The 12,938-nt window shown below is 36.4% G+C and overlaps 1 protein-coding gene across 1 annotated transcript; it reads left to right on the top strand.

Annotated features, from left to right (window-relative positions):
• The first annotated feature begins 11,378 nt into the window (after window positions 1-11,378).
• LOC141632927 (uncharacterized) lies at window positions 11,379-12,359 on the top strand. The gene has a single exon (XM_074445425.1). It carries the CDS (start codon window positions 11,379-11,381, stop codon window positions 12,357-12,359), a length of 981 nt encoding a protein of 326 aa, XP_074301526.1.
• The last annotated feature ends 579 nt before the right edge of the window (window positions 12,360-12,938 follow it).

Raw genomic sequence — 12,938 nt, 5'->3', positions numbered from 1 at the left:
GTAGGAAATCCTACCTGGAAAGCACAACTATCAGACGGTCTCTACAGCTGTATCAAAAGGCTTCTTCTACAAAACCTCCTCATATCATACAACATACAAATGCTACCAAATCACAAACTACTCAAAAACCCCCAAATACCTTAGATTTGGGTTTAACCAACTTAAAGGAAAGACAATAAAAATGGTACATAGATCTTACCCTCGACGCAAGGATCTCAACGGTATAACCAACGATGAAAACAGACCTTCCAAACTCCGGGATTTGCTAACAATGCGATTAAGATGATGAACGTACTTGCTTTCTCTCTTTGACAGTAAATTAGGTTTTGCAAAAGTGTTTAGAATGATGACGGAAAAGGTTATATATCTTAATCGCATAATTAACAAAACCCGAGAAAAACTCCCCGTAAACCGGCTACTCGATCGAGTACCTAAGGTACTCGATCGAGTACCCCCTTACTCGATCGAGTATCATAGTTACTCGATCGTGTACCCAACAGGTCAGAAACTATTTTAAGACGCAACTCACCCTTACTCGACAGAGTAAGTCCTACTCGATAGAGTACCCAAAGACTCATAAATACGGAGTATTACAGTCTTCCCTCCTTAAAAAGAACTTCGTCCCCGAAGTTCAAACCACAACTAACAAAGGTACTCCCACCACACTTCCGACTCAACAACCAAGATAAAACTCAACATGAAACATGTTACTAACCCACCGTAACCATACATACCTGATCAAAAAGAAAAGGTTAACACTCTTTTATAGCTTCCTCTGGCTCCCATGTAGCTTCCTCAGTCTCGTGGTTAGACCAAAGTATCTTAAGCAAAACTGTCTCACCACTCCTAGTCTTCCTAACCTTTCGGTCAAGAATCTGCTTAGGCACCTCAAGATATGATAAGGACTCATCTAGCTCTAAGTTCTCTGCCTCTAACACATGTGACGGATCACTCACATACTTCCGCAGCTGTGATACATGGAACACATTATGCACTCTCTCTAGCGCAGCTGGTAAAACCAGACAATATGTAACTTCCCCAACTCGCTCTAAGATCTCATAAGGCCCAATAAACTTCTGACTTAGCTTGCCTTTCTTCCCAAATCTCATAACCCCACGCATAGGAGACACTTTCAAAAGAACCTTGTCCCCAACCTGAAACTCTATATCTCGGCGATGTAGATCCGCATAACTCTTTTTGCCTATCCCGAGCCGCTCTCATCCGTTCCCCGATCATCTTAATCTGTTCCACCATCTCATGCACCATCTCTGGTCCTAAAACCACCGCCTCAAAGACTATCGTCCCAACAAATCGGACTCCTACATCTCCTCCCATACAAAGCCTCAAACGGTGCCATACCAATACTAGTGTGATAGTCATATTGTACGAAAATTCTATCAAGTCCAACCTCTGTTCCCAGCTACCACCAAAATCCATCACACAAGCTCGCAACATATCCTCAAGAGTCTTGATCGTTCTCTCGATCATCGTCCGTCTATCGCAGGATGAAATGTCAGACTCATCTTCAAAGTTGTTCCCAACGATTCCTGCAACTCTTTCCAAAACCTTGATATAAATCTCGCATCTCTGTCAGACACTATGTCCTTGGGGACTCCATGTAACTTAAGCACGTTCTTTCGATAGGCCATAGCCAGTTGTGCTTTAGTCCATGTATCTTTCATTGGAACAAAGTGAGCTGACTTGGTCAGTCGATCCACTATTACCCAAATCATGTTGTTACCTTGTTGACTCTTTGGCAAACCCACGATAAAATCCATGGAAATGGATTCCCACTTCCACTCAGGTACCGTTAAAGACTGAATCTTACTTTGTGGTCGTCATGATAGTCTTTTTCAACTCCTCATCATTAGGATGAACTGAATATGGTGTTACCTTGTACAACTTATCTCCACCTGGATGAACTGAATATGGTGTGCAATGTGCCTCTGTCATGATAGTCTTTTTCAACTCCTCATCATTAGGAACACACCACCTACCATCAAACCTCAAACTACCGTCTGTATGAATAGAAATCGGGACACTGTCCCTTTCTCTACTCCAGCTCTCCACTCCACTATCTTAGGATCCAACGCCTTCTTACCTCGAATGTCATCATAAAACTCAAGCTACACTGTCAGATCACCCATGGCATCTCCTTTCTGCATCATATGTATACCAAACCTCGCTACCTCGTCTCTCAGCCTCATCAAAGATAGAGCTGTACACAAAGAATGTACACTCTTCCTACTCAAAGCATCAGCAACTACATTGGCCTTCCCTTCATGGTAGATAATTTCCATGTCATAATCGCCAATCAGCTCCATCCACCTCCTCTGGCTCATGTTCAACTCCTTTTGAGTGAAGATGTACTTGAGACTCTTGTGATCAGAAAATACCTTAATGATTGCTCCATAAAGGTAGTGTCTCCAAATCTTGAGAGCAAACACCACTGCACCCAACTCCAGATCATGAGTAGGGTAGTTCTCCTCATAAGGCTTCAATTGCCTAGAAGCATAGGCAATCACCTTACCGTTCTGCATCAACACACATCCCAACCCATTCTTTGAGGCATCTGTATAAACCTCAAAGTTCTCAATCCCCTCAGGTAATGCTAAGATAGGAGCTGTGGTCAACCGCTCCTTTAATGTTTGGAACGCCGTCTCACAACTCTCATCCCAACGAAACCTGTTCTCTTTCCTCATCAACGCTGTCATAGGTCTAGCTATCTTGGAGAAATCTTTCACGAACCGTCTGTAGTATCCAGCTAAACCCAAGAAACTTATGATCTCAGCAACATTCTTTGGTGCTTCCCACTTTGTCACTGCTTCAATCTTTGCCGGATCCACAGCTACTCCATCTTTAGAGATCACATGCCCTAGAAAAGCAACTTTCTCTAACCAGAACTCACACTTGGATAGCTTAGCATATAGCTCATGCTCCCTCAAAGTCTGCAACACAACCCTCAGATGCTCCTCATGCTCCTCCTTAGTCTTGGAGTAGACTAAGATATCATCGATAAACACCACAACAAACTTGTCCAAAAACTGTCTAAAGATCCTATTCATCAAATCCATAAACACTGCCGGTGCATTAGACAATCCAAACGACATCACCACATACTCATAATGGCCATACCTAGTGGGTGGCACTCAATTAAGTGAGTGCCACTCGGTCGAGTGGACTCGCACTTGGTCGAGTGACGCTGAATCAGAAACGGGGATAAGAAATCTCAAACCTCACCTTTATTCAATCTATCTTATCCATTCTCACTCCAGATCTTCTCCCTTCTCTCTAAAACTCTCATAAACCTCTTCCACCATGGAACCAAGCTTGCTTTAAGGAATCTCTCACCTTGTTCTTTACCATCCACACTTGTAAGTCAATTTCCACTCATCCTTGTTTAAGTCTTAACCCTAATTTTTGGGGGGTTTCACTTCGGTTAATTAGTTAGTAATTAGTATATGTAATATGGGTAATTAATGGGTAATAATAAGGGGTTTGTATCTATAAAACATTATTAAAAGGCTAAGCCTAAAAATGCCGCGTAGACAATGCCATATGGGATGAAAAAAAGCCACGTATACTTACAATAACCATGTGACTTGGCAAACTAATATGACATGGATTATCAATTTATTATTATATTGTATTAATTTAATTCACTTATTTCCTTTAAAAATCCATCCATATTCCATTAGCTTTAAACTTAATTAACTAAAAAAAAACTACAATAAAAAACTACGCATTAACTATAAGTTAATAATTTCAAGATATTTCATATGGAGTAGTATTATATGTATTCGAAATAAAAAAACTGAATACATAAGAAATTAAGAACGAAGAAGAATAAATGAAGTTGAAAACAAAAAAATATTGTATTGTCACTAATTCACTACTTTTTTTTTGAAAGACACTAATTCACTATTGTTGTTACTATAACTTTGTTGTATATAGAAGATGTTTTACAGAACTAATTAATCGACAAATGAGTATTAAAGATCATATAAAATATTTTTTTTGGAAAATAAAAAATATATGAAAAAGAAAATATTTATTTAATTAAAGAAATTTACAAAAAAAATCTATAAATACTTAAGTGAAATGAAACACTAATAATAAAATTTTAGAAGAGTACTAATACCGTGTATTTAGTTCATTAAATTATTTCGCGTAAAGGATAAGGTTTTGGAAACTATAAAATATATGGAAACAAAGTATTTATTTAATTTAAGTAATTTACAAACAAATTCTTTAAATACTTAAGTAAATTAAACACTAATAATAAAATTTTAAAAAGGTAGTAATACCATGTATTTAGTTCATGAAATTATTTCACGTAAAGGATAAGGCTTTGTAATAAAAAAAATAAAAAAAAATTACATTGTTTAGCAATATATTTAGTAAGAAAACATATTATATTTATAATTTTGTGTTCATGCTGAATTTAAATGAGACCTTCTCCATTCCACTTTTATCTATACAATATAGTTAAAAGGTAAATTAAAGCATTTAATTTTAATCCACATGTAATTTTGCTATTGGTTAATAATAATTTACTTATATTAATTACTTGATTATCTAACTAGAAGTAATCTCTAAACACAGTGTGTTACATGCTTATAAATAAAAAAAAAATAAAAAATATTAGTTGCAAACACAAAAAATAAATTAATATAAACTCTTTATTTTCCTCTCATAAATTTGTTATCAATCTACCTACTGTATTTATTTAACTTTTATTTCATTTATTTAACAGTTTGTCTTTTTTTTTCCTCACAATTATTATACTTTGTATATATTTCTATACAATATAGTTAAAAAAGAACTTAAATCATTTAATTTTAATCCACGTGTAATTTTGCTATTGGTTAATAATAATTCACTTATATTTATTACTTGATTATCTAACTAGAGGTAATCTCTAAATACAATGTGTTACATGCTTATAAATAAAAACCAATAAAAAATATTTGTTGCAAACACAAAAAATAAATTAATATAAACTCTTTATTTTCCTCTCATAAATTTGCAATCAATCTATCCACTGTATTTGTTTAACTTTTATTTCATTTATTTAATAGATTGTCTTTTTGTTTTTCCTCACAATTATTATACTTTGTATTTATTTTACCATAATTTTGTATCTCTCCCTTAGTTCACAATCCATTCTTCTTCTCTCAAATAAATTCTTGTAATTAATTAGATAATTTATTACAAAAATTACCTTATATAAATATTACAACAATTCTATTTTTCATTTTTATCCAAAAAGTTGATAGGTAAAGTATGCATATATAACCAAATGAGTTATTTAACTTTTTTATTCTTATTATGTTTTAAATTAATTAATAGTTATAATTTTATTTAGTTATTATTTTTGTGTTTGTATTGAAATTGCAGGAGGATGACATACTCACATATCAATCATATTGCATGAAATCTAGAAATAATGGTTATGGAACTTCTTTGCAATTTTCTTTTAACTTGAATATTTATTTTTTTGTTGGGTTTTTGATTTTTAATTATTATTATGATGTATTGCAATATCAAATTGTATTATGAATCTCTAATTATTGGTGACATCTTACATTATATATTCTAACCCTTAGAATATATATTAATTAACAATTTTTTTTAAATTACTAAATTGTCGTACACCCTTTCGTGCACTTTGTTTTGTTACCTTGATTAGGTATCCTACCAACATATCTCCAAGATAATAAGCAAGAAGACAAACAAGCCGAATAACGCATTCATGAACAATACCAGAAAAAAAAAATCAAACCCGTGATTCTCACGGGTCACAAAACTAGTTATATAATAGAATAGGATGTATTTGTGATGGTATTACATGATTTGTATAGGATTAAGATGGTCTTGCGAGATGGAATCGTATGGGATTCGGGTAACTCATGAAGAATGCTAAAAGGTAGGTTTATCCTACTCGGTTTCAATATTTTGTGCACATATTTGTGTGTCTTGCATCATCATTTTTATGTATGAGTCGATTCGGATAACATGTTGGTATTTGAGGAAGTTTTATCCATGATATGTTGGGATTCAGTTCATGATAAGTCATATAAATGGTGTTGTGTTTGCATTTTCCATGTATGTTTATTCTTGTGTTGTGTTGGAGATCATTGGTGGTGTTACTTGGTTATTTAGGAGACGTAAGAATGTTGGGAGACCGTCTTACGCTTGAGTCGCCTCTTGGAGCTTCCCATTACTCCAAGAGGGATGTGCACATTAATGGCTTGAGTTACGGAGGGACACGTGTGGTTGAGACACGACGTCTAGTAGGGTATCCGGTTAGCTTCTGGACCCGGTACGTCTGGACGTGTCCTAGTACCAGTGTGGTTATTGGTATGTCTGGGCGTGTCCCGGTACCAGTGTGGTTGTCGGCATGTATGAGCGTGTCCCGGTACTGTGGTGGTTATTGATTGATGAGACATATTTATATACATTTATATGCCTCCACTCAGTTAATTTGGATACGTTTTTCGTGCTAAATTACAATATTTATATGCCATTTAAATTAGAATGTTGTTACTTCCACTATTTGGTGTTTAATGCAGGAATGATGCATTTGTGGAGCCAAATAATGAAATATAGCACCGCGGAGATGGCATGAAGGAATACACGAAGCATGGCACGGAAATTTAGAAGAATAAAGGAAGAGAATTGAAGAAGATTAGACGAAGAAAAGTGCTGAACCAAGGAGAACTCGACCGAGTCCTCTTAGACTCGATCGAGTGGTGGTGTACTCGATAGAGTATGAATAGACTCGATCGAGTATACAACGACCTGATGACTTTTCACGCAAGTTTCCTAAATCGGTTCATGTTTAGTATAAATACCCAATTTGTGCCCTATTGTATTTTCACGTCTTATTTTACCTAGTTACGCCACTTTACAATAAAAACCTCTCAAAACCTTAAGTTTAGTTTGATTGCTATTATTTCGGATCTAAGCATCCTTTAATTACGTTATTGTTAATCTTTCCTCAATTATTATTAATTCAAAGTTCTAGTTCATTCAATTACTTGTTATTTATCTTTACATGCTTTCAATTATGTCTTTCATTATTATTATCGTTGTTAATTCTCCCAATATCCGTATCTGAATTCCTTATCTAGGGTGAATGGGGATCTAGGTTTTACAAGGGGATTATATAATGAATTGATAGTTAAATTGCTTTTTGTTGTGCTTCAATTGTTATCTTAAACCTAATTGATTAATTACTGGCCAGGAGTAGTTAATTATCATTGCGAATTAGGATTATTATCGACCTAATTAAGACTAATATAGGCTACGATAATTGAATAGGCTGACTTAATGATAGCGACCGCGTGTTAAGCCTAGACCTAAAGGACATATTAGAATCGACCGATCATAGGACCTTCAACAATATAAACTGCTCTATCAACTAGTTAAATCTCACCCCTGGATAACTACCTAGTGAACTTGATCCCTAGACTCTTTAATATTATTGAATTCATCTTTTATTTACATCGCAATTAGTTTTAACAAACAAATCAAATCCTTCAAGACAACTGTTACTTTAAGACGGACTTAAATATTAACAAGTCAATTAGTTTTATGCAAGTAAATCTTATTAGGTCAAATCTATATTATATTGCTATAAGATATTTTCATATCTTATCAATTATATTAGATTTACCTTATTTACTTAATCAAAAAACATGAGAGAGAAATCTCTACCTTCTCTCTAGGGTTTTAAGGATTTTAGGGTTTTTCTCCTGCAAATGGCAAGGAAAAAAATTGCGAAAAATCAATTCAATCCTAGGAAATCTACTGCAAAAACACGACTTTCTTTCTCTAATTGTCCTAATTTAAACTTAGATATGGAAAAGAATGAATCTTCATCTGCGATAACTGGTTCTAGTCCTTCTGCCGATACGATTACTGATGATCTTCCACCAACAGAAACTGCAATTCCATGCTCTGATGATGCTAAAACGACGAAATCTGTGGGTGAGATTGTTGGTATTCCAATCCTAAACCTTGGGGTACTTGTTGAAGATGCTAAGACGGAATCTGAAGATGAGGTGGGTGATGATGAAGAGGAAGGATGGACAAAGGTTTCTGGTAAGTCACCATCCTCTTCTCCTAAATCTCAACATTCTTCTGATGGTATGCTTCAACTATCACCTGAGGATGTTCTCCCTGAAGTTGAATATTGGTCTACCGTTGTTGTCTGCTATGTTTTAGGGGGAAATCCACCTTGGGAGTTGTTGTCTGGGTTTATCAGTCGTATTTGGGGGCCTTACAAATACGATAAAATCTCGTTTTTGCCTAATGGTACCTTCCTTGTTCACTTCCCTACTCTAGAGTGCAGGAATCTTGTTCTGAAATTAGGGTTTCCTATGTTTGACAACAAACCACTCGTGGTCAAACCATGGACTGAGAACTGCAGTCTGGCTAAGGAAAGAGTCAAATTTGTGCCAATCTGGATTCGTTTATGTGGTCTGGGGCTTAAGTTCTGGGGTACTTCTAGTCTGGAAAAACTAGCATCTTTAGTTGGCAAGTATATGAGATGTGATGAGGCTACTATTGATAAAACTATACTAGGATATTCCAGGATACTGATTGAAGTTGAGGTTGGTCAAAAATTTCCTGAGAGGATTTTTTTCAAAGATGAGAAAGGGTCTGAAGTTTGTGTGCCAATTGAATATGAATGGAAACCTGACCTGTGTACTCTTTGCAAAGGAATAGGCCATACTGATGATATGTGTAAGAAGAAGAAAGAATCAATGCCTATCCCTAAGAAGAGACAAGAATGGCGACCAGTGGTTAAATCTGGGGTTCCAGTTAGGGCACCTAATGTTCCTGTAGTAGTTCATGTCCTTACTGTGAGAGAACAGCCTAGGGTATCTTCCACAATACCTGCAGTTGTGACTGTACCTACTTCTACTCTCTCCCCTGTTACTGTGGTCACTCAACAGATTAGACAAGAACACCAAAGTGCTTCTACTTCATCTCTGGAGGCTCTTAAGTCTCCTACTTATGCTGAGGTTCTGAATAGTCCAACAAAAAGTCTGGAAGGGAAATTGGATAGGCCACCAGAGGTTATTAATGGATAACATTGGTAGTTGGAATGTGAGGGGTATGAATAAGCTTACTAAGCAATTAGAAATTAAGAGATTCCTTTATCAAAATAATGTAGGCTTATTTGGTTTAGTTGAACATAAAATAAAGGATATTGACTGCTCTGGGGTTTTAAATAATCGATCTTGGTCAACACTGGAGTGGGGTTAGCAACATCCAGTGCCATCCGGGGGGTAGAATTCTGCTTATTTGGATAGAACAATGCTTTACTGTCAATATTATTACAATGTATGATCAGCTCATCTCTGCTAATATTAAGGAAGTTGCTAGTGGTAATGAATTTATGTTCACTGTGGTTTATGGCTCTAATGATGAGTTGGAACGTCTCAATTTATGGAATGATCTCAAACATATTAAGGATTCTTGGGTTGGCCCTTGGTGCATCTGTGGAGACTTTAATAATCTCCTTGATTTTAATGAGAGACTGGGCATGCCTGTTCATTGGAGTGATATCACTGAGTTTAGGGACTGTGTTGATTATTGTGAGGTTGTAGATATCAAAGCACAGGGTGCCTTTTTCACTTGGAACAACAAGCAAGAGTCTAGTACTAGAGTTTACTCAAGACTAGATAGGTTTATGATTAATGGTGATTGGTTGCAGCTCTATCCTGAGTCTTATGCTTATCTTTTACCTGAAGGACTTTTTGATCACAATCCTTGTTTGTGTTATAGGAGAGTTGTTAGGCAGAGAAGACCCCACTTTAGATATTTTAACATATGGGGTCAGGATCCTCATTTTAAAGAGCTTGTTAAGCACCACTTGAGTAAGAAGGTTTCTGGTTCCTGGATGTATCAAGTGGTTACCAAACTTAGAAACCTGAAACAACCTCTAAAGGAGCTTAATAGGAACAGGTTCTCTAATAGTGAGAAGGTTGTTGGGGTTGCTAAATTTAATCTGGACAACATTCAATGTCAACTTCATGGGGACCCTAATAATACCAGTCTGATGAATACTGAAGCTTCTACAGCTGATACTTATAGAGGTTTAGCTAAAGCTCACTTTAGTTTTCTCAGTCAAAAAGCTAAAGTGGACTGGGTTAGTGAAGGTGATGAAAACTCCAGGTATTTTCACAATCAAATTCAAGCCAGACAGATTCATAATAAAGTTCTGCAAATCAAAGATATGAATGGCAGCTTACATTCTGACCCCAAGGATATTGAGCATGCTTTCCTATCTTATTATATGGATCTTCTGGGGACTAAGGCTTCTACTCTTCCTGCTCATTTTGCCACTGTCAAATTGGGGCCTGTGATTACTGATGACCTTAAACTCCTTCTTCTTAAGCCTATTACTAAGGATGAGATCAAAGCTACTATGTTTTCTATTCCAGCTGCAAAGTCCCCTGGGCCTGATGGGTTTACAAGCCAATTCTATAAGGATTCCTGGGATATCATTGGTAATGATGTTGTTGGAGCTATTAAGGATTTTCTTATTAGTGGTCAAATGTTAAAACAAATCAACACTACTACCTTGACCCTCATTCCTAAAGTTAAACATCCTACCTATGTCCTTGAATATAGACTCATTGCTTGTTGCAATACCCTCTATAAATGCATTGCTAAGATCCTTTGTGCTAGATTAAGTGAGGTGTTGCCTACTATTATTAATAGGAGTCAAGGTGGATTCATAAGGGGAAGGAATATTGTTGAGAATATGCTCATTTGTCAGGATCTTATTCGTTTGTATAATAGGAAAACTGTCTCCCCTAGATGCATCATCAAAATTGATCTGAGGAAAGCATATGACACAGTTGAGTGGGATTTTTTACACCAAATGCTCAAGGCTTTGAATTTCCCTCCTCAATTCATTCATCTCATAATGGTTTGTGTGTCTACTCCCTCTTATACACTTAATGTCAATGGGAATTCTTTTGGCTTCTTCCAGGACAAGAGAGGCTTAAGACAAGGTGATCCTTTATCACCCTTGTTCTTTACTCTTTGCATGGAGTACTTATCTAGAATTCTCTCTGTGGTAGCTCAACAGACTTCTTTCAGATTTCATCCTATGTGTGGCAGTCTGAAGCTTGAATCGTGATAAGACTAACATTTATTTTAATGGAGTCAAGATTGAGCTTATTGATGAGATTGTTTCTATCTCTGGTTTCAAAGTTGGTACTCTGCCTTTTAAGTACTTAGGTATTCCAATCTCATCTAAGAAGATTTCTAAGTTTGATGCTCACATTCTCATTAAAAAGATTGTAAGCAGGATCAGGTCCTTAGGAGCTAGACACCTATCTTATGCTGGTATAATGGTGCTTGTTATGTCTGTTTTGTCCACTATGCATTCCTATTGGGCTTCAATTTTTCTTCTCCCTTCTGGTGTCATGAACAAAGTAGAAGCTATTTGTAGGAATTTCCTTTTGGGAGGAAAAGATGCTTACCTCAGAGCACCTAATGTAGCTTGGGCAAAGTGTTGTACTCCAAAAGAGGAAGGGGGCTTGGGCCTTAAGAATGCTAAGATCTGGAATAGAACTGTCCTTGGAAAATATACCAGTTGGTTAGCTACTAAGAAGGATCATCTTTGGGTTAAATGGGTGAATCATGTCTATATGAAAGGGTGTGCTTGGACTGACTATTCTGCTCCTTTAGACTGCAGTTGGACTTGGAAGAAAATAGTGCAGGTTAAGGATATCTTTAAGGCTGGTTACCATAATAACACTTGGATTCATAATGCTTCTGACTACTCCATTGCTTCTGGTTACAATTGGTTAAGAACTTCCTTTCCTAATGTCCTTTGGCGGTTTATTTGTTGGAATCCCCTCAACATTCCTAAAACTGCTTTTATCTATTGGGCATCTCTCCATAAGAAACTTCTTACTCGTGATAGATTGGTCCAAATGGGTATCTGCAGTGATGTCAACTGTTGTTTGTGTGATACTGCCCCTGAATCTCATGACCATTTATTCCAAGAGTGTGACTTTACCAGGAGATGTATGAACCTACTGCAGCTGAAGCTCCAATTCTCATGCCCTACAGATGACATTATCAGGTGGTTTTCTGCTGGTAGATGTAAGAGTGTTCTGCAGAAGTTACTTGCAGGTGCCTTTTATGTTGGTGTCATTCATGCAATTTGGATGGCTAGGAATCGTGCTAGGCTTCACCATTCAGTTATTCATCCTAAAGTCCTAGTGCATCAAGTTTGGAAGGAGGTGTTAGAAAGATGGAAGAGAAGGAATAGATCTCCCTTGAGGCCACTAGAAACGCAATGGCTGACTAGTGTAACAATGTAATGCTTTTTTATTTTCTTTAGTTTTTGAGTTGAGCTTGTATTCAGAACATTGTATACCTATTTTTTGATTAATATATACTTACCCTTCACAAAAAAAAAAAATATTAACAAACTAGAACAATTACCTCACCTCCCTGTGGATTCGACCTTTCTTACCGCTAACTATTAGTTAGTAGTAATTTAGGATTATTTTGATATAGGTGATACGACTTTAGCCTTATCAAATTTGGCGCCGTTTTCGGGGAGGCAACAATTTTTCTATTTGTTTTTGTTTATTTTTGCCTTTTGTCTCAGGGAGCATCAATTCCTTGAGACAGTTTGATATTCTTCTTGTTACTTCTGTGTATGCCCAGGTCTAACAGGTTGGAGATTATACCTTTTCATCCCGAACTAGAGAGGACTTTTCGGTACAGACGGATTTTCAGAGAGAAATTAGTCAAGTGGAAGACTTGAGTACATTTGACGCCTATTACAAGCTTTTTACATTTACAGAAGATCGGCCCTTAGAAGAGGACAAGCTAATTTCTGCCAGATAACCAATTAAGATGCCGACTCTTGCTAGTCACTCTGAGCCCACCTT

This window comes from Silene latifolia, chromosome Y, assembly GCF_048544455.1.
Source record: "Silene latifolia isolate original U9 population chromosome Y, ASM4854445v1, whole genome shotgun sequence".
In the NCBI taxonomy this organism is placed as follows: domain Eukaryota; kingdom Viridiplantae; phylum Streptophyta; class Magnoliopsida; order Caryophyllales; family Caryophyllaceae; genus Silene; species Silene latifolia.
This window is presented reverse-complemented; position numbering and strand designations above follow the sequence as displayed.

Bases quoted from the DNA above. Each gene is read 5' to 3' on its own strand.
- LOC141632927 (XM_074445425.1), top strand. From the start codon at position 11,379: ATGGTGCTTGTTATGTCTGTTTTGTCCACTATGCATTCCTATTGGGCT.